Consider the following 23,282-nt stretch of genomic DNA (forward strand, 5'->3'; position numbering starts at 1 on the left):
TTGGAGCAATAGGTGGCGCTACAAAGTATTAACGCAAGGGGGCCGAATAATATTGCACGCCCCACTTTTCAGTTTTTTATTTGTTAAAAAAGTTTAAATTATCCAATAAATTTTGTTCCACTTCACGATTGTGTCCCACTTGTTGATTCTTGACAAAAAATTAAAATTTTATATCTTTATGTTTGAAGCCAGAAATGTGGCGAAAGGTTGCAAGGTTCAAGGGGGCCGAATACTTTTGCAAGGCACTGTATTAATATATATATATCTATATATATAGATATATGTATAAATTATCATACTTTGGGGGAAAAAAGTGAGAAAAAACATGTCCTATATGTATCTCTTTCCAGTGCACACACACACACACAAAAATGGGGGGGATGCGCTACTTCGCGGTTTATCACTTATCGCGACGGGTTCTGCTCCCTATTAACCGCAAAAAACGATGGAATACTGTACACTGTGGTCATGATGAGTCATCCAAAGTTTTTCCAAACAGCTATTGAAGTCATCAAGTAAAAATTTCTTTAAAAAAAAAATATATATATATACATATATATTTTTGATATCGCAATATGATATTGCAATATATCCAATATCGTTCAGGCCTACATGGCACTTTGGCTAATCTCCCTAGATGTGGACGAAAAAGAAAAATTGAGGAGAGATTTTAACGAAAGACTGTGCGGATGGTAGATAAAGACTAACATCCGAACAAGTTCAAGCTGTCCTGCAGTCTGAGGGTACAACAGTGTCAACCCGTACTTTCTGTCAGCGCCTGAATGAAAAGGGGCTCTATGTTAGGATACCCAGGGAGACCCCACTTCTGTCCCAGCGACATAAAAAAGCCAGGCTGGAGTTTGCCAAAACTTACCTGAGAAAGCCAAAAACATTTTGGAAGAATGTTTGGTCAGATGAGACAAAAGTACAGCTTTTTGGGAAAAGGCATCAACATAGGGTTTACAGGAAAAAAACAAGGCCTTTGCAGCATAATGTAGGGCCCAGTGTGAGAAAGCTGGGTCTCCCTCAGAGGTCATGGGTCTTCCAGCAGGGCAATGACCCAGAACACATTTCAAAAAGCAATAGAAAATGATTTGAGAGAAAGCACAGGAGACTTCTAAAGTTACCAGCAACTGAATCCCATAGAACATGTGTGGAGAGATCTGAAAATGGCAGTTTGGAGAAGGCACCCTTCAAATCTCAGAGACCTGGAGCAGTTGGCCAAAGAAAAATGGTCTAAAATTCCAGCAGAGCATTGTAAGAAACTCACTGATGGATACTGGAAGCGGTTGTTTGCAGTTATTTTGTCTAAAGGTTGTGCTACCAAGCATTAGGCTGAGGGTGCCAATACTTTTGTCCGGCCCATTTTGGGAGTTTTGTGTAAAATTATAATGATTTTTTTTCATTGTCTTTTGTGTTTTTTTCATTGCAAGCAAAATAAATGAAGAAATTACAACCAAAGTAGGAGTGGGAACCTCTTGGTACCTCACGATACGATACGATTTGCGAAACAAAGCTCACAATAAGGATGATCTGACGATATGACGATTAGAGCTGGGAATCTTTGGGCACCTAACGATTCGATTACGATTCAGAGGCTCCGATTCGATTATAAAACGATTATTGATGCACCCCCCTTCCTTTTTTATTTATTTATTTATTTATTTTTTTAAATAAAGTTTTGTACATTAGTTCCAAAATTGTTCAAAAATACTCTCAGGCTAAACCACTCCTATTTCAGTATCAAGTTAACATATAGCAGTAAACAAATATACAAAAATAACATTAAATAAAAAAACTCCAGTCCCCATTCTGTATCAGCAGCTTTAAACTACATTCAATTAATTTAATGTTGTGAATCAACCGTTAAAGTTGTTAAAATTGCTCCCGTTATTCCATAATTTCCCTTTTGTCTACTTTCGACATGTGAAAGTTTTAAAACTATTTTAAAGATAGATTCAAGTCAATATTTTACCGATTTAGGAGTATTTTAGATAAAAAGTTAATTAGGTTTGCTTGGAAGGTTCGCTACAACAGCATTGCAGGGAAGTTTACTGCTTTAAGATGGCGGCCGTTTACTAACGCCCGCATCTAGCTTTTTGCAGATGTGCTGCTACCGCTACCGAGTCTATAATCCATCTAGTCCTATATAAATGATATCTACCGTAACATTATGTAGCTTAGCTGTACTTGTAGCAGCTTTTCGGCAGCAGTCAGGTATGTTGTTGTGTTTTTTTATCTCGTGGCATGAGTTGAGCTAGAGCCGTGAGTTGAGCGTTGGCATTACCCGAGGGGCCGGTTAATGAGAAGCATAATGTTTAGCTACTCCCGCTCCGTTCCGTTCCGAAGACTGCGCGGCGCGCTGAGTGTGTTGTACTTCCGCTTTACTTGGCATATTTCAATAATCGGAATTTGGATGTTTGTGAATCGTTCTCGAATCTTCCACGGCCGAATCGCGAATAATCTAAGAATCGGAAATTTTGCACACCTCTAATGACGATACAACGATTATCGATACATTGGTCAGGAAATCATTCCAGGATATTCTACAAGCAACTAATTAACAGAAAAACAAGCTTCTAGTGTGAATTGGAATTAGTTTATCACTAGTAGACGTTCAATCCGTTTGAACTGAATGAATTAGTTCATTCGCTGCCACCCTCCCAGTTCAAACGGATTGAACGTCTATGGCTGTCAGTGGCAGTCAATGCCAGGCAATTAGGTCATTTTGGGCCATTTAAGGTCTCACTGGAACAGCACCAAACATCACCTTGTCCAATGCAGGTTCTTGACTCTTGACAAGGTGATGATGCTGGAACTTTTGTTCCACCAAACAAAAGTTCCAGCATCATCACCTTGTCCAATGCAGATTCTTGACAAGGAGATGCTGCTGGAACTTTTGTTTGGTGCCTTTCCAGTGAGCTTTACAAAGATGATTGCCTGGAGAAGACATCAAAATTCCCTCAGTCCTTGATGATATGGGGCTCATGTCAGGCAAAGGCAGTGGGGAGATGGCTGTGGTTAAATCTTCAATAAATGCACGAGTTTACATTGAAATTTTAGACAACTTTCTTATCCCTTCAATTGAAAATATGATACTAAACATGGTGCTACTAAATACTAGAGATGTGTTTTGTTATTTCTTTGTTTGTTTCTCATGATTCATATTTTTTTCCCCAGAATGGAGTGATTCCATATATATTTCCCTGCACTTGCTCTATAAAATTAACATTTACTGACCACCCACGTTTTTTCATTCCTTTTACTGTTTCTGAATGCTAAAGAGTCGCACTTTCGAACGAATTCCTTATTTTTTCAAGATTTTTATCGGAGTTTGTTCTGCATCATAAAATGTCTGAGTGAGTGCTCGTCCGAGACTGGTGATTGCATACTTTTTGCTGGGGGTTTTATCATGGTGGAAGATTTTGATAACAACTTGTTGGTTCCTTTATTTTTATTTTTTAAAACATTGACACCTTTTGAAAACGATATCTCGATTCTTGGCAGGAGCATATCGATAACCTTTTGGGATACAAAGTATCACGATATATCACCATTTCGATATTTTGTCACACCCCTATACCAAAGCATTTGTAATTGCAATCATTTTCTGCGAGAAATTGAGCATTATCTGACAGAATTGCAGGGGTGCCAATACTTTTGCCCAGAAGTGTACACTCGTAAGTGGAATAATTTGACACATTTATCTGTTAACTAGTCTTTAACACTCAAAACAAGATGGAGAAAATGATTTGACTAGATTTAAAAGAAAAATAATCTGATTTTTAAAAATTAGAAATTTGCAGTGAAAACACAGGTTCCTTCACGGTGTAAGTGAAAAAAAAAAAAAAAATTATGCTGTGGTTAGATTTCAGAATACGAACAGTAATACACATGCCAGATTTGAGCAAATTTATCAGCATGCTCTCGTCAACAGCACTCTTGGGACTTGTTTTTTTTTCTCATCTGTTGTTTGTTTTTATTTAAAGTTCAAGAAACACACAAGTTATCAGTCATTGCACGAAATGTGTTTGTTGGTTGAGGGTGGAATCCTTCAACCGACTCGGAATGTAACACCCCATAAAACAACCATATACTTTCCTATTGTCATCTGTACACACATGTAGTCAAACTGATAAGATAAACAGAAAACAACAAAAGTCTTGATGACTTTAATGACTTCGCTGAATGGAGTGTTTATCTTGTTTTTTTTCCCTGACACAAACTCACTCACTTCCAACTGAACTTTTATCGGAATGACGTCAATTCGTATCATAAAGTTAAGGAATACTTGCGTTCGGGGTTGTTTTGTTCTTCGCAAGTACCCATGACATCTGTGGTTGGGCTAAGTGTCGATTACCCTGTAATTCAGGTAGAAATGCGGTCAAGAAAGGATGTAACTGGTGGCTTGGTTGTCATACACTGCAGCACTTTTTGTACAAATAAACACTAAATCTAAAGCTAACAGTTGGAGATTATTTTCATCAATTTAGTATGACCTTTAGTAGATTCAAAATACTGCCCAAAAAGAAAACTTCCTCACCCTGATGTAAAATCTCATATGGCTCACTTGAGCATTCTGCCAGTCTTTTAAAAAAACAAAAGAACTTCTACCCTCCCCAAAACCCTTCACCTCCCCTCTCATCTCCCGATTTGAGTCCCGTCATAGCTCGTCGTGCGAGGCGGCTTCATCGGCTTTGAGCCTGAACTCCGCGGCGGTGATCTTGCCGTTGCTGTCGCGGTCCTGGTTGTTAAACATGTTGTCGATGATGCGTTGCGGGTCGAAACCGGGCGCCAGGCGGCCTCTGCCTTCACTCACTTGGCGTAGGATGTAGTCGCTGAACTGCGAGACGACAGTGCGATCAGTCGATGTGAAAAGGTTACTTGAAAGTGAAAGATTTTTTTAGGAAACCACAGATAGAAAAACACATAGTTCTTCGATAGAAAAACACATAGTTCTTAAAGATAAATAGTGAATAAATATTTTATACAAGATTATAAAACACAATTATTAACTGCTGTGAAACTACAGTGGGGCAAATAAGTATTTAGTCACCAATTGTGCAAGTTCTCCTACTTGAAAAGATTAGAGAGGCCTGTAATTGTCAACATGGGTAAACCATAAGCGGATTTTAAGGGGGGGGGGGGGGGGGGTCAGGCCCCCCCCTGGTGGCCGTAAAGTGTCATTGCATGTAATTGACTTTCCTCTTTCAGTGTATCTAATACTAGTTCTCCCGACTATATATATATATATTAGGGCTGTCAAACGATTAAAATTTTTAATCGAGTTAATTACAGCTTAAAAATTAATTAATTGTAATTAATCGCAATTAATCGCAATTCAAACCATCTCTAAAATATGCCATATTTTTATGCAAATTATTGTTGGAATGGAAAGATAAGACACACGACGGATATATACATACAACATACTGTACATCAGTACTGTATTTGTTTATTGTAACAATAAATCCACAAATGGCATTATTAACATTCTTTCTGTTAAAGTGATCCACGGATAGAAAGACTTGTAGTTCTTAAACGATAAATGTTATAGTTACAAGTTATAGTAATTTTATATTAAAAACCCTCTTCATGTTTTCGTTTTAATAAAATTTGTAAAATTTTCAATCAAAAGTAGAGTTAATATAATAATAAGAATAAAAATAACAATAATAAAAATAGAGTGAAAAGTTTTACGTGTATTTTGCATAGCTAAATTGATATGAATGCCAGTTTATTTAGCATTGTTGTTTAACTGTGTGTCAGAATAGGGCCTCATTACTACAGACTGAAGTGCTTTTCTTTTTGAGAACTTTTTTTTTTTTTTGGAGAGATAGGAATATTATTTTTGTTGTGCTTTCACTAAACAATACTTATGTTTGTTGTGAAGGAGAAGCTTATGCCAATAAACGGCGCGCCTGTGTCCACTCGCCTTTACTGTATAACATATACAGTGGGGAGAACAAGTATTTGATACACTGCCAAAACCCATTGGCAGTGTATAAAATACTTCTTCTCCCCACTGTACCTGTACATATCTTACCCAAAATAAAACAAGAGACACATAATTGCCACTAAAAGAAAGAAAACTTACCGAAATATGTGTGGAGCACAAATAGCAATTTGCATTGCATTGTGAATACAGCATAAACGTCTTACAACTACTAATTCTCTCACGTTTAGAAGACATAACATGAGTATGGAACGGCGCTGCCCCCAAGCGGCCGATGGCATTCTCTTCACTCTTAATGTCCATAAACGGCCTCATTGTAATGTTTGAGGCAATATGCCAGCGGGTGCGTTAATTGCGTCAAATATTTTAACGTGATTAATTAAAAAAATTAATTAACGCCCGTTAACGCGATAATTTTGACAGCCCTAATATATATATATGTATATATATAGTGTGTGTGACGTCACATGGCCACATTGACCGTACTTCCACAGTGCCACTCTTTAACGATGTAATGTAGTGATTTAAATACGCAACAAGGTGTCAATGGCGAGGATTAAAATAATTACAGATCAAGCCAATAAGTGCGTTTTGTTCCTTGACTGACCCCGTAGTTTACTTTTCTTCTCCAGTACGAGTTCATCGTCCCTTATGTTCAATTGTATGTTGAGAAGCTAATACACCTAATAATGGCTCTCAGCATCATAGTTTGTATATTGTGACTGTTAGGTTAACGAATATACATACCAGTTTTCAGCAATTGTTTTACCCTATCTGACTCCAATTAACATTAATCCAATTAGTTATACTATACCTTTACCTTCTCGCACCTAACAATTTTGCGCATTCGTTCTGTCGCAGAAGAGACCAGGAATCAATCAGACCAGATTAGCAGAGGTAGATTTAATTCTCCCAATTAAAAGTATTACAGACGTCTGGGTTCTCAGCTGATCAAATGCAAAGGAACACTGCGGCTGAGAGACAATACCCAGAACAAGTACATGGTTTATATAGACATAATGATGACGATGCATGGATACATGATCTTTTCTTTCTCTCATTGGTTGGGTCTTGTTCTTCCAGGAATTCTTCTTCTATCAAGAAGAAGTCTCGCACTTTGTAACTTTGTTTGCATACTTCTTCAAAACACTTCCCTAAATCAAGCAACAAACTGGTTCCAACTAGTCAAACTGAGGCCTTCAAACTTATTCTTTTGATAAACATGCCCATATATAGAATTCATATCAGCCAGTACGTGCAAGCAAGCTATTGCCTTATGGCTTCGTACATAAATATCCCCATATATAGAATTCACATCAGCTTGTACGTGCAAGCAAGCTATTGCCTTATGGCTTCGTACATGGAACTTAAAGAGCATACGACACCAGAAAAAAAGTCTTAAATGGCATTATTATGTGAATTAGAATCATATTTTGAGACGATTCGACCATATACAACAATTTAGCAAAGCGCAGATGACGAGAAATTAGTCTTTTAATCTGCCGGTTAGCCACGCCTACAATTATAGGGCTTTAGCGTCCCCAACAGGTGGATGACGTCAGCGGTAGACTAGGCTCATCGGTTTTACTATTCAGCCCATTGAGGGGGAATTGTTCAGAACGAGGAAAACGAGACGAAAAGAGCTGCAAAATGTCATTGTTTCAGTCTCTCTACTCCCAATATTTTTACAGGATATTCTTTTTATCCAAGTATTTTTCCCCAATAGCTATATAAATGGCTTGAGAAGGACCAGTCAGCCCGTCGAGGGGGAACTATTCACAATGAGGAAAACGCAACGAAGAGAGCGGCAAAATGTCATTGTTTCTGTCTCTTTACTTCAATATTTTTACAGGATATTCTTTTTACCCAAGTACTTTCCCCAATTGCTAAATAAATGGCATGGTCATGACAAATAACTTGTGCTAAATGGAATATAAAATAATAAAAATCCATTTATTCAAGACGACATGGCAAAATTACTCCATAATGGTCAAAACAGTCGACTTTACCTTTACTGTCACACCTGCCGAACGATATTTTATGACACCTAAATCGGACATATGTCATTTCCCTTTCCCGGCTTCGGAGAATGTAAACAGACCAGAAGGAGTGACAGCTAGCCGACATGCTAACCCGAACCGAGGGATGTTTCAAAGTCTTCGAAGTGGAAAATCACACATAACTAGCCTGGATTATTTGACATGACGACCCGGTTGTCGAGTTTCTTTGCGGATCGGCAAACCGCCCGGCGGAGAGCAATTTACAGTTCGTTCCCTGGAGGAGGGTGGCTGGAATTGTTGTGTAGCTAACGTGCTAACAGCTAACTGCTAATGAGCGTGAGGATAGCTTTTTACATGCCTATCAATGATCAAACGTAAGTAGTCCTTTATTTAAAGGAATTTTATAGTGTTTACTTTGTAATCACTGTATTCGTATTTGACATAATACAAAACAAGATGTTTACTCACTTCCTTGTAAGTCCAATGGTCCCACAGTAAATATCCACGGTGAATGGGAACCTTTTGAAACTCCAAAAAGGCGCATACGCCTCTCCCGCATACAGAATGATTTTTCTGCAGCCGTTTGGCTGGCGTGATGCAAAAAATAAAAGTATTAATCCGCAAAATCAGCTGAATCCTTCGTCCTCATACACAACAGTACACTGTAGCGTGAAGAGGACGTCTTCTACCGTACACGTCACAGCGCCCTCCTCCTCAATGCGAGACCGAAGCCGGAAGTCACTCATTTTCCTGGCGCGGGATTCAAAAAACTAAATAAATATAGCGATCGCTTCCACACACATCCAAGCGGTCCATATCATTCAGGAGCATAAAATACCACGTGTATTATGAAATAAACATGCTTTTTCGTGTCACAAGCACTACAAAACCCCCTTGGTATTTGGCCTATTAATCATTACCAAAATGCCTAATCACCAAGGTCGATTGGTGTTGGCCTTCTATTCAACTCTTTATTTCTTATTTATTTATTAAAATGCCTAATTACCAAGGGTGAGATGCCAGAGGGGGGCGAAAACCTGCACTTCTAATATCATTTTGATTATTATTTGGGAGTATATATTTGCTGTTCTTGAAGCCAGGAAAAAATTCCCCTCTTACCTTCCGCTTGGAACGGTAGCCTCCTAGCCTGGTCATCTCTAAACAATGTACATACAATAATCAGACACTTACTCATTGATATATGATAATACAGCATAGCACATAGTAAAGCATACGCAGCACACAGTAAAATATGCGCTCTCTTCTTTCTTCTGGATCCTCAGCTTCCGACCCATTCCCAAACAGGCAGGATTAAGATGTTGTCGGCATTTCTGCCGTGAGTCACCAGTCTTGTCCATTGTCCTTTAATGTCCATAATTCCTTCGTTGATGCTTAGACATGGGCCTGCCTCGTGGTATCTTCCAGTCAACATATCCCAAACACAGTGGCGACCAGGTGATGCGAACTAGGGCGCGCCTTAATCATGTATTGGCCTTCATTACTCTCAGGTGCAATGTCAGTTAATTCAACAACAGCAAATAATCAGCCTTAGCCTTTCATGACTAAATACTAGTATTCCCATCCAATGTATTTGTTGAATTAAACGAGTCGCTAAAATGTTTAAAGTTTGACCGAAGTTTTATAATTTTTTTAACATTTTATATTTACCAAAGTAAATTTTATGTGTATTTTGCATATCTATTTTGACTGGGTATTTGTAAATGTCAGTTCTTTTTGCACTGTTGTTTAACTGTGTGATAATAGGGCCTCATTAATACAGATTGAAGCACTTTTCTTTTTGTGAAAATTATTTTTTTAGCGATATGAATATTATTTTTGTTGTATTTTCACGACCATATTTTTCGGACTATAAGTCACACTTGAGTATAAGTCGCACCAGCCATAAAATGCCCAACGAAGAGAAAAAAAACATATATAAGTCGAACTGGAGTATAAGTCGCATTTTTGGGGGAAATTTACTTGATAAAATCGAACACATAGAACAGATACGTCATCTTGAAAGGCATTTTAAAATACAATCGAGAACAACATGCTGAATAAGTGTACAACGAAATGCGAACATGGCCGGTATGTTAACGTAACATAGCTATTAAGAGTTAGTCAGATAACTATAGCATAAAGAACATGCTAACAAGTTTACCAAACCATCAGTGTCACTCCAAAACACCAAAATAACATGTGAAATGATATAATAATGTGTAAATAATTTCACACATAAGTCGCTCCAGAGTATAAGTCGCACCCCCAGCCAAACTATGAAAAAAAACTGCGACTAATAGTCCGAAAAATACGGTATATGACACTTATGTTCAATTGTATGTTGAGAAGCTAAGACTTCTAATAATGGCTCCCAGCATCATAGTTTGTATATTGTGACCAAATATTGCCATCCAGTGTATTTGTTGAGCTAAACGAGTTGCTAAAAAGTTTAGACTTAGACCAAAGTTTTATCATTTTTTACCATTTTATATTTACCAAACTAAGTGTTATGTGTATTTTGCATATCTATTTTGATTGTGTATTTGTAACACTAAGAAAACATTAAGAGGGGTTTTAATATCATATTAACATTTATCTTTTAAGAACTACACGTCTTTCTATCCTTGGTACCCTTTAAGCTACGTACCTCAGTATGTTCCACCTGCTCATTCTTGTCGCTGTCCATCTCGGTGAAGAGGTCGCCGCTCACCTCCTGGTTCCAGATGAACATGTAGCCTTCAGGAAGGCCGTCCTCCATGTCCATCAACTCGATGTCGAACACCAGAACCGCACTGCCAGGAACCTCGTCGACTAGAAACAGGTTTACATTTATTTTAGCTAAGTAGCATGGGTGTCGCCAGACATACAGTATTTCACTTTCCCCAGTAGTGTTAGAGTTAAATAAAAATGAATCGGGATCTCATTGATTTTTACGCTCCATACAAATTCATTGTTTCAATGAAACAAAGTCTTTTTCAGCCCGCTTTGGTATGTGTTGTTTGGCTATTCTCATTCCCCTTTAAGTACAGCCAGTGTCCTTACGTGTGACCTCACATGACTATCAGGAAATCAAACAAACAAGCCCATGCTATCAACTAGTATGCTAACGCTACAAGTGAACGTGATGAAGTAAAATACTAATAGTGAAACAGCTACTGGTAGCCAGGCCACAGGCATTTCGAGTATAGCATTAGTCGATGCACTTGTGTGTTAATGTTGGTGCAGAGAAAGAACTCGACGTCAGTTGTATTTTGGATTTGAGAATGATGAAGAACCGTGGAACACTAAATCAGTTTCACGGTCCATATCAAAGGCAACAAGTGGGAGCTGCGCACCCCGGGTGCTGGATACAGCCTATATTTCGGACGATCACACGGGTGAAATGACTGCTCAGACCCCAAAACAAATGCTCTCAACGTGGGACGTGAAGTCGCCACCACCGACAGCGGCGTTAATCTTGTCGAAGTGGCTGAACTTTAACCTAATGAGTGCATTGGGCAAGGACTGCATCTAGCGATCAGTATGTTGTGTTATTTCTGTTCAGCATAAAGTATAATCCAACAGTGTAGCCTATAATATGACCGTTTATTGGCCACAGCTATTTTTCTGTATGTGCTTGCTTTATTCTATGTCATTACTGCCATCATAAAATCGTAAATGTTTCAATGGCATTAGAGCAGTATGTTATAACTTAGTGTGTATGTGGGGTCGGGGGGGATCGAGGTGTGTGCATGTGTGCGTGCGGACATTTCAGTAAATGATCTAGGAAAAATACTTGAAACCTTGAATTAAACACTTGTGTTGAGTAATCATGTCACCGCAGCCATGGACAAGAATTTGTCTGATACTCGGTCCTCTGAAGTTCAAGTCTCTCTTGTGTTACAATGACATTTTTGCACAATGGCCAACGCAATATTAACAATGTTGCACATTGTTCAAGTTATATGAGCCGTTATAAATGTTCATACTTGAATGCTTATTGTTTACAAGATATTTTTATACACTTAATGTTTACACTACATTTGTTAAATATGTGAAATTGAAAGCTGGTAAATAAATCAACGAGAAACTGTTAGTTTGTATTTCAAAAATTGATTCAGATTTTCAAATTATATAACAGTCCGGTTAGCGAATTTATCGTCATTTATCGTTATCGATAAAGTACTCAACCCTTTAACACCGAACGTGTCAGCAGCGACGCGTTTACACATATCCTCTTTGAAGCCTCGTCACGCTGTAATTACGTCACCTACGTGACGCTGGTTGCTCTTTTTTGAAAGTGCGGAAATTGATGTCCACACCAGTTTTTAATTGAAGTCAATCGACCAAGTAAAACGGGAGATAATGTCATTTGAGTTATATAGTTTTATTGCACTCATAAATAAGCATTAAAACACTGCATTGACCATGTGTTTATCTACATATTTCCATCATTTCTTGTCCTTTTTCAAAACCGAAAGCAGCGCTAAAGACTACATATCCCAGGAACCATAGTGAGGTCAAGAAGGATGAACCTTATGTGAACAATTTTTATAAATTGCCGAGTGAGGCGCCATCTAACCAAAGGAAGGCATGCGAAGCGAGCAACGGCCGGTTGGATTGAGCGAGCGTCTTTGAAACGTGTGGAATGAATTGAAACCTAAATTTAGCGCAAGCTAATGCATTATTTCATCAACTCAAGGAAGAGGATGAGCCGTATTTTTCGTTGTTTTCCTCAGATGAGCCGGTGTCTCGGCGAGTAGAAGTGACAGCAGCGAGCAAACGGTGGAAGAATAGGCTGTGTGACGTGTGTGACAAAGCTCCATGACCTGTTCAAGAGGAAACTTTATTGACTTCGCAAAAAAAAGAAAAAACTTTATTGGGTCGAATGATTGATCTTGGAAAAAATTGAACTGAACTACTTGTCAATATTTTTGAAAATACTTTTTTCAATGTTATATTGAAATGTTTTTTTTTTCACTAACATTTTTTTCAATTTTTATATAGATGTGTGTTGGAGAAGCTTGATTGCATGTCGGTCATTCTCTCCTTAATACAGTGCAATCGTTTAGTCCCATGTGCAGAAAATCACAGCAAAACCATAATGCTACACCCCCATGTTTCACAGTAGGGATGGTGTTCTTGGGATGGTACTCATTTTTCTTCTTCCTTCAAACACTATGAGTCAAATTAAGACCAAAAAGTTCCATTTTGATCTCATATGACTACATGACTTTCTCGCATGACTCCTATGGATCATCCAATTGGCCATTGGCAAACTTAAAACAGGCCTGGAAATGTGCTGGTTTAAGCAAGGGAACCGTGGCACGCATGAATTTAAATCATGAAGTCTTAAGCCTAATTTATGCTTCTGCGTTGCGGTGACCGAGGAGCAACGGAGTTGACCCGACATCATCAACGAGCATTCGAAGTTCTGCGTCAAGGAAACGCAGCGCTCTGAAATTCACCGCTAAGCCACTAGAGGGGTTTTGCTTTGTGTTTGTGCGGTTTTGGGGGACTTGTCAAATTCCTTGAGTTTTCTTCCAGTTAGATAACAATGGCAACGGAAATGGAACGCTTGAAATGTGGATTTTCAGCTCATCAACATTGAACAACAAATGTTGAGGTGCAGGCGACGCATAAGACGGTTGCGGAGGTGTTCTGTCCAACTGTTGATGCCGCACAGAGACTGGCAGTCACATTAAGAATTCTATCATCGGGGGGTGGAAGCCAGCAAGCTGCGTTGTCCAGCGTTTTGTCCGATTTCTTTGCCGTGTCCTACAACCAGCCAGTGGGAAGCCATAGCCGATTTCTGGCGGTTATGGAACTTCCCAAACTGCGTTGGAAGCCTTGATGGTAAACACGTTATCATAAAAGCACCGAGGCACTCTCAATCAGTGATGATGTATCAAATGTGTAAACTGTCGTTGAAAATTAAACATCAAAACAACTCTTTTGACACCAAACCTGTGATTTATTCTTCATATACTTGAAGTGTAAAATGTAAAAAGGTCACAGACTCACAGCAAACACATGTACAAAATAAATGATAAAGTGCACCAACCAAAAAATCCGACATGAAGTGAAAAAAAGCTGGCAGTTTTTGGCCAACTGTGTCACCAATTCGGGTGGCCATTCGCTTCCGAACACACACATGCTTGTGTCGGTGGTTCTTCCATTTTTTTTTATGCAATCGCTGACCTTGCCATTTGGCAATCTTTATAATGTCTTTACGAGACATTGTCGAGGTTGTCGTACTTGCTCTTCCATAATACTCCCGTCGGCTTGGTCCATTTTTGCGTCTAGCAAAACATTGTTCGAAAATAGCGGTGATTTCGCGCTGAACTGGAAACAACAGTCTGAGCGGACCAATCACAGTCCATTTGCGCCACGTCACCACGCGTTGACGTCTCACAAGTCAAGATTTTGTTGAGGTGCACGGCAGGCTACGGCGGAGGGTCGTAAATCGGGTCTGCCTTGACGGCGCAGGTCTGCCGCAGAAGCATAACTCGGACTTTCGTGTATAACCAACAGTAACTTTGGAAATGGCGGTCCCAGCTCCTTTCAGGTCATTGACCAGCTCCCTCTGAGTAGTTCTTGGCTGATTCCTCACCATTCTTAGGATAATTGAGACCCTACGAGGTAAATCTTGCATGGAGCCCCAGTCCGAGGGAAATTGACAGGCATGTTTAGCTTCTTCCATTTTCTAATAATTGCTCCAACGGTGGATCTTATATCACCAAGCTGCTTGGCAATTGCCCCGTAGAGGTCTACAATTCTGTCTCTGGTGTCTTTGGACAGCTCTTTGGAGTGTGTGGGGTGGACAGGTGTTAATATGCAGCTAACTGCCTCAAACAGGTAAAAAATTCAGACTCAAAAATTCCACCTCCATTCTACTTATTCAGGAGAATAAGTGGACTGGAGGTGGACTTTTTAAAGGTGAGTAACAGGTCTTTGAGGCTCACAATTCTAGCTAATAGACAGGTGTTCATATGTTTTTTGTTTTTTTTCAATTCTCTTACAGTGGACAAGCACTTACGATGAAAATTTCAAACCCACTTATCATTTCTAAGTGGGAGAATTCCTGTTCAAATACCTATTTACCTTACTGTACATTCTATAATTATTTACCTTATTAACATGTACAGTGCCCTCCATAATTATTGGCACCCCTGAAAAATGTGTTTTTTAGCTTCTAATATTTTTTTTCAATTCAAATAATATGGGACCTTAATGGAAAAAGAGAAAAATCCAACCTTCAATACAAGTGCATTCATTCAGTGGGGAAAAAAATTCCACATAAAGAAAAAAATATTTGATATCAAATAATGTGTGTCACAATTATTAGCACCCCTGGTGTTAATGGAATGGAATGGAATTTTATTGTCATCATCATCGGTATCATTGACAATCATTGACAATTACAAAATGTGATATGATTTGCCCGAAGGAACCAAAGAAGAAGACAAAGGCGGGCGGGATGAAGCATATGCTTATCAGTTGTCCGTCCCCCATACAACTAAAGACACACATTCAGGCATGGAACATACATTAAAACTGTACAATAACACAATCAACAATCTGAGTTTAGTAACTTAGCGTCCAGTCAAGCAGCTCAATTAATTTCAGGGCGTTCAAGGTTATGGCTTAGTCATGTCCCTGACATTTTTGCATCTGTTTGCTGTGGAACATTTTGTTGTGGCTATGTGTGTGTGGCAAAGGTGATTATGTGTTATCACAGCTGGTATGAGGAGCGGCAACAATTGGCGAACACAAAGGTCACTACTTTGTACAACCCCCTTTTGCCAACAAAACAAGGTCTGGGGACTGAGATGGCCATGGGAGGAGCTTGATTTTGTGTCTGATGAACCATTTCTGTGTAGATTTGGCCATATGTTTAGGGTCAAAGCTCAATCTTGGTCTCACACAAAAATACACACGGTCCCAGGTTTCAACTGGGACCGTGTGCTTTGGTCAGATGAGACCAAGATTGAGCTTTTTGGCCACAAACACTCTAACTGGGTCTGGCGTGCCACGAAAGATGCGCATGCTGAAAAGCACCTCATACCCACTGTGAAGTATGGGCGTGGGTCAGTGATGCTGTGGGGCTGTTTCGCTTCCAAAGGCCCTGGGAACCTTGTTAGGGTGCATGGCATCATGAATGCTTAGAAATACCAGGACATTTTAAATCAAAATCTGTTGCCCTCTGCCCGAAAGCTGAAGATGGATCGTCACTGGGTCTTTCAGCAAGCCAATGACCCTAAACATATGGCCAAATATACACAGAAATGGTTCACCAGACACACAATCAAGCTCCTCCCGTGGCCATCTCAGTCCCTAGACCTTGTTTTGTTGGCAAAAGGGGGTTGTACAAGGTATTAACACCAGGGGTGCTAATAATTGTGACACACATTATTTGATGTCAAATATTTTTTTCTTTATGTGGGATTTTTTCTCCACTGAATGAATGCACTTGTATTGAAGGTTGGATTTTTCTCTTTTTTTCCATTAAGGTCCCATATTATTTGAATTTAAAAAAAAATATTAGAAGCTAAAAAACACATCTTTTTCAGGGGTGCCAATAATTATGGAGGGCACTGTATAGTCTCAATCGCATGCTGATAACGCTGATTTAAATGTACTCGATATTCTATTAATCACCATTAACTGCATGATAACTGCAGAAAAACTGCATTTAGTAGATGTCGACTCAGCAGAACGGACCAGGGAGTAAGAGAGCAACCATTGTCCACTTGAGATGACCTAATATTTTGCTCAGAACAAACTCTCAAGGGTTTTACTTCCCTTGGAATGCGTCTGGAACTCATCACCCAGAATCGAGGTGCAATAAATTGCCTAGCTCTAAGCTAACAGGTCAACAGGTCACGACGGCACAGATGTCTCCAGGAAAGGATCGTATATTACTCCATTCACTCCATATACGCAATCTGCACATGGCTCATGGAACAGATTTGTTTCTGATGATGAGGCATCACTGTGCAATGTGTGCATATTGCATTTTCTCTCATAAAAAAAAAAAAAAAGTGAAAATATTTACAATATTTACAAAAAAGGTAAGCTTGAAGCTTACTGTAGAGGCCAGCCTTCACAATAATACCAGACTGCAGCCCAGAGCCAAGCGCCAGCCGCTACAAACTACACCCACATGATGGTAAATTGCTACAAACTACGCCCACATCATGCTACGGTTGTATGTGATAGTGTTATGGGCTGCTATACCAAATGTAAGCAGGATGGGTGTATTGTTATTCAGCTGATTTTGCGGATTAATTTGTTTATATTTTGCTTCATGCCAGCCAAAACTCTTTTTCAGGGACAAAACTGAATGTCATGCCTGAAGAAATTAAACTGAACTGGTTGACTGAAAATAATTTTTGTAATATTTTTTTCAGTGTTATATTTTTTTGACAATCTTTTGAATTTGTATATAGATGTGTGTGTTTGAGAAACTTGATTGTATGTACAGTGGGGCAAATAAGTATTTAGTCAACCACTAATTGTGCAAGTTCTCCCACTTTTGATATATTAGAGAGGCCTGTAATTGTCAACATGGGTAAACCTCAACCTTGAGAGACAGAATGTGGAACCCCCCCCAGAAAATCACATTGTCTGATTTTTATAGAATTTATTTGCAAATCATGGTGGAAAATAAGTATTTGGTCAATACCAAAACTTCATCTCAATACTTTGTTATGTACCCTTTGTTGGCAATAACGGAGGCCAAACGTTTTCTGTATCTCTTCACAAGCTTTTCACACACTGTTGCTGATATTTTGGCCCATTCCTTCATGCAGATCTCCTCTAGAGCAGTGATGTTTTGGAGCTGTCGTTGGGCAACACGGACTTTCAAATCCGTCCACAGACTTTCTACGGGGTTGAGATATGGAGACTGACTAGGCCACTCCAGCACCTTGAAATGCTTCTTACGAAGCCACTCCTTTGTTGCCCTGGCTGTGTGTTGGGGACCATTGTCATGCTGAAAGACCCAGCCATGTCTCATCTTCAATACCCTTGCTGATGGAAGGAGATTTTCACTCAAAATCTCTTGATACATGGCCCTATGCATTCTTTCCTTTACACAGATCAGTCGTCCTGGTGCCTTTGCAGAAAAACAGCCCCAAAGCATGATGTTTTCACCCCCATGCTTCACAGTGGGTATGGTGTTCTTCGGATGCAATTCAGTATTCTTTCTCCTCCAAACACGATAACCTGTGTTTCTACCAAAAAGTTCAATTTTGTTTTCATCTGACCATAACACATTCTCCCAGTCCTCTTCTGGATCATCCAAATGCTCTCTAGCGAACCGCAGACGGGCCTGGACGTGTACTTTCTTCAGCAGGGGGACACGTCTGGCAGTGCAGGATTTGAGTCCCTGGCGCCGCATTGTGTTACTGATAGTAGCCTTTGTTACTGTGGTCCCAGCTCTCTGTAGGTCATTCACTAGGTCCCCCTGTGTGGTTCTGGGATTTTTGCTCACCGTTCTTGTTATCAGTTTGACAACACGGGGTGAGATCTTGCATGGAGCCCCAGATCGAGGGAGATTATCAGTGGTCTTGTATGTCTTCCATTTTCTAATAATTGCTCCCACAGTTGATTTCTTTTCACCAAGCGTTTTACCTATTGCAGATTCAGTCTTCCCAGCCTGGTGCAGGTCTACAATTTTGTCTCTGGTGTCCTTCGACAGCTCTTTGGTCTTGGCCATAGTGGAGTTTGGAGTGTGACTGACTGAGATTGTGGACAGGTTTCTTTATACCGATAATGAGTTAAAACACGTGCCATTAATACAGGTAACAAGTGGAGCCTCGTTAGACCTCATTAGAAGAAGTTAGACCTCTTTGACAGCCAGAAATCTTGCTTGTTTGTAGGTGACCAAATACTTATTTTCCACTCTAATTTGGAAATAAATTCTTTAAAAATCAAACAATGTGATTTACTGTTTTTCTTTTTCCACATTCTGTCTCATGGTTGAGGTTTACCCATGTTGACAATTACAGGCCTCTCTAATCTTTTCAAGTAGGAGAACTTGCACGATTGGTGGTTGACTAAATACTTATTTTCCGCACTCTATAACACTGGAAGTCCCGGGGGGGGGGTTTTTTGGCTATAAAGCAAGACCAAAAAGGCATCAAATGACACCGATACCAAACTGACTACTTGGCTTCGTCAAACAATAGACCACTCAAATAAGCAATCAAGCAGACAACCCCCCTACACACTCTTGTGGAGTCGCTGCCTTGGTGTAAAGGGGGGTAGGTTTGGATAGCTGCAATTAGCATCTTGTTTTGCATCTCTGTTTTGACCATCGTATGTAGAAAGGACAAAAATCCTATGACCATACCTGCTGTTTTTGTTGAAATATCATATAGAAGACTATCCAGTCTCATTTTTTCTGTTGAATGTTTATCCTAACAAGTTGAATAATTAGCAAGCTCCATAACGGTTGGTTGAGCATGTTTGGTTGTCAATGGGCTATTAATATTAAAGATGTCCGATCACGTCATTTTCAAAGTATCGGAATCGGCAAAAAAATATCGGACATGCTTTTTTAAAATATACATATTTTTTTAAATTAAATTGTTTTCTATTTGTATTTAACGTTACAGACAAAATGTCTTACACTCATCCAGAGTCTTTAGTTTTGGCTTAAAGTAGGGCTATCAAATTTATCGCATTAACGGCGGTAATAAATTTTTTTATATTAACACATGCGCTGCACGACCTACTCCCGCATTGTCGCGTTCAATCTATAATGGCGCCGTTTTACGTATTTATAGAGCTAAAAGGCAGTGTTGAATGAGTAGAGTGAATTTTGGCAGTCTTTGAAGCCTTTTTTTAATTGGCTAAAGCCTTACAATCCCTCTCTCAACAATTAGAAATATCGTGGGAAGCAATGTGGAGAAGCAAGGTAATAGTTGTTATTTTTCTTAACACCCTATGTTATTTCCCGACGCAGAGAAGATATATCAATTGGTGCCATTACGCACAATGGTTGCACTTCCCATCATGCATTTGGGCAGAACAGTTAAATGGCTACAGTATCATTTACTGAAAGCACTAGATGGCAATATTTAGTCACAATATACAAAGTCACATTTATCCTTTAAGAATTACAAGTCTTTCTATCCGTGGATCCCTCTCACAGAAAGAATGTTAATAATGTAAATGCCATCTTGAGGATTTATTGTCATAATAAACAAATACAGTACTTATGTACTGTATGTTGAATGTATATATTCGTCCTAGTTGTATTCATTTTTTTCTTAATGCATTGCCAAAATGTATATGATCGGGAAAAATTATCGGGAATGATTGGAACTGAATCGGGAGCAAAAAAAAAAAGCAATCGGATCGGGAAATATCGGGATCGGCAGATACTCAAACTAAAACGATCGGAATTGGATCGGGAACAAAAAAAACATGATCGGAACAACCCTGATTAATATTACAAATTTTGACAAATATTTTGGGATTTGTTTTGTCTTTTTGGGTCCAAAATGTTGATTATAATTGGTTAGCGAAGAAATCAACAGTTTGGACATTAGGTTATGGTGTTCTGAAAAAAGGGACCCAAGCAAACCATTGTAAACATTTTTTTCTTTGAAGAGAGGAACGCAAAAGCAGACAAAATAGGCCCAGGCGTTAATTAACAGAGTTTCTAGCAGTCTTAACTGATGCTAAGCCGGACACGGCTGAGCAGTGAAACGTTTCAGTACATTTTGGGGATTTAGCTATTGAAGTATGTCAAAGCAATAAATTTTTGGTTTGTTATACAGTGCCTTGCAAAAGTATTCGGCCCCCTTGAACCTTGCAACCTTTCGCCACATTTCAGGCTTCAAACATAAAGATATAAAATTTTAATTTTTTGTCAAGAATCAACAACAAGTGGGACACAATCGTGAAGTGGAACAAAATTTATTGGATAATTTAAACTTTTTTAACAAATAAAAAACTGAAAAGTGCGGCGTGCAATATTATTCGGCCCCCTTGCGTTAATACTTTGTAGCGCCACCTTTTGCTCCAATTACAGCTGCAAGTCGCTTGGGGTATGTTTCTATCAGTTTTGCACATTGAGAGACTGACATTCTTGCCCATTCTTCCTTGCAAAACAGCTCGAGCTCAGTGAGGTTGGATGGAGAGTGTTTGTGAACAGCAGTCTTCAGCTCTTTCCACAGATTCTCGATTGGATTCAGGTCTGGACTTTGACTTGGCCATTCTAACACCTGGATACGTTTATTTTTGAACCATTCCATTGTAGATTTGGCTTTATGTTTTGGATCATTGTCCTGTTGGAAGATAAATCTCCGTCCCAGTCTCAGGTCTTGTGCAGATACCAACAGGTTTTCTTCCAGAATGTTCCTGTATTTGGCTGCATCCATATTCCCGTCAATTTTAACCATCTTCCCTGTCCCTGCTGAAGAAAAGCAGGCCCAAACCATGATGCAGCCACCACCATGTTTGACAGTGGGGATGGTGTGTTCAGGGTGATGAGCTGTGTTGCTTTTACGCCAAACATATCGTTTTGCATTGTGGCCAAAAAGTTCAATTTTGGTTTCATCTGACCAGAGCACCTTCTTCCACATGTTTGGTGTGTCTCCCAGGTGGCTTGTGGCAAACTTTAAACGAGACTTTTTATGGATATCTTTGAGAAATGGCTTTCTTCTTGCCACTCTTCCATAAAGGCCAGATTTGTGCAGTGTACGACTGATTGTTGTCCTATGGACAGACTCTCCCACCTCAGCTGTAGATCTCTGCAGTTCATCCAGAAGGAACATGGGCCTCTTGGCTGCATCTCTGATCAGTTTTCTCCTTGTTTGAGAAGAAAGTTTGGAAGGACGGCCGGGTCTTGGTAGATTTGCAGTGGTCTGATGCTCCTTCCATTTCAATATGATGGCTTGCACAGTGCTCCTTGAGATGTTTAAAGCTTGGGAAATCTTTTTGTATCCAAATCCAGCTTTAAACTTCTCCACAACAGTATCTCGGACCTGCCTGGTGTGTTCCTTGGTTTTCATAATGCTCTCTGCACTTTAAACAGAACCCTGAGACTATCACAGAGCAGGTGCATTTATACGGAGACTTGATTACACACAGGTGGATTCTATTTATCATCATCGGTCATTTAGGACAACATTGGATCATTCAGAGATCCTCACTGAACTTCTGGAGTGAGTTTGCTGCACTGAAAGTAAAGGGGCCGAATAATATTGCACGCCCCACTTTTCAGTTTTTTTATTTGTTAAAAAAATTATCCAATAAATGTTCCACTTCACGATTGTGTCCCACTTGTTGTTGATTCTTGACAAAAAAATTAAATTTCATATCTTTATGTTTGAAGCCTGAAATGTGGTGAAAGGTTGCAAGATTCAAGGGGGCCGAATACTTTTGCAAGGCACTCTATGTTGTTGCTATTATCGTCCTATGAAAATGAAAACACATGGAACCTTGAGGAATAGAGTTAACAGTTGATCTAATAAAGACTCCTTTACAGCCCTCCCAGTTCAAATGGATTGGCCGTCTATTATACTCAATGGCACTAAAATAGTTTAAAACTATTTTCTCCATTATCAGAGGTCTGTGAAATTTGCAGTTCACATACTTAGGTGGGAATGCAGATCTAGACACAATATGTGTGTGTAACTTACTAACTCCTTGTTCTCCGTATCCGAGGTGCGGTGGGACTACCAGGTGCCTCCGCTCCCCCACGCACATTCCTAGCAGCCCCTCCTCCATCCCGGGGACGACCTGGTTGGCACCCAGTACGATGTTGTACGTCTTCCCATAGTTGTACCTTAAGTAGTAAAAAGAGAAAGAAATGTTAAGTTTTCATGAAGGATTACATTTTTAAAAGAAAAGACAATAGCTAAATCATGTGCATCCCAGTGGAATCTTGTTTAATAAATTAAAAAAAAGGCTGTACTACATTTGAAATCGAGTAGATAGAAATAGAAAAAAGCTTTGAATCAATTTTTTCTGCTTAGATGATTCGTTTAAATAGAGTGGCGTTGGAATGATTTGTTTTAAAAAGTGTTGTATTTAGTTTTAATTGATTTGGTTGGATACACTTCCCTCTACTGGCAACAGTGAATATGAGCTACAGTGGTATGAAAAAACATCTGACTCTTTTGGAATTTCTCACATTTCTGCACAAAATCACCATCAAATGTGATCTGATCTTTGTCGAAATCACACAGATGAAAACACTGTCTGCTTTAACTAAAACCACCCAAACATTTATATAGGTTTTCATATTTTAATGAGGATAGTATGCAAACAATGACAGAAGGGGGGAAAATAAGGAAGTGAACCATCACATTTAATATTTTGTGTCC

At 39.3% G+C, this 23,282-nt stretch overlaps 1 protein-coding gene across 1 annotated transcript in view; it reads right to left on the reverse strand.

Moving 5' to 3' along the window:
• Nucleotides 1–3,883: 3,883 nt before the first annotated feature.
• fkbp9 (FKBP prolyl isomerase 9) overlaps nt 3,884–23,282 on the reverse strand; it is a 39,220-nt gene continuing 19,821 nt past the window's right edge. The window contains exons 7-9 of the mRNA XM_057828184.1: nt 22,596–22,741; nt 10,604–10,767; nt 3,884–4,843 (exon numbers count right to left, since the gene is read on the reverse strand). Coding sequence (XP_057684167.1) covers nt 4,664–4,843; nt 10,604–10,767; nt 22,596–22,741 — 490 coding nt within the window. The 3' untranslated portion in view covers nt 3,884–4,663. The remainder of the gene's footprint in view (nt 4,844–10,603; nt 10,768–22,595; nt 22,742–23,282) is intronic.

Source organism: Corythoichthys intestinalis, chromosome 22 (assembly GCF_030265065.1).
Source record: "Corythoichthys intestinalis isolate RoL2023-P3 chromosome 22, ASM3026506v1, whole genome shotgun sequence".
NCBI classification, from domain to species: Eukaryota; Metazoa; Chordata; class Actinopteri; order Syngnathiformes; family Syngnathidae; genus Corythoichthys; species Corythoichthys intestinalis.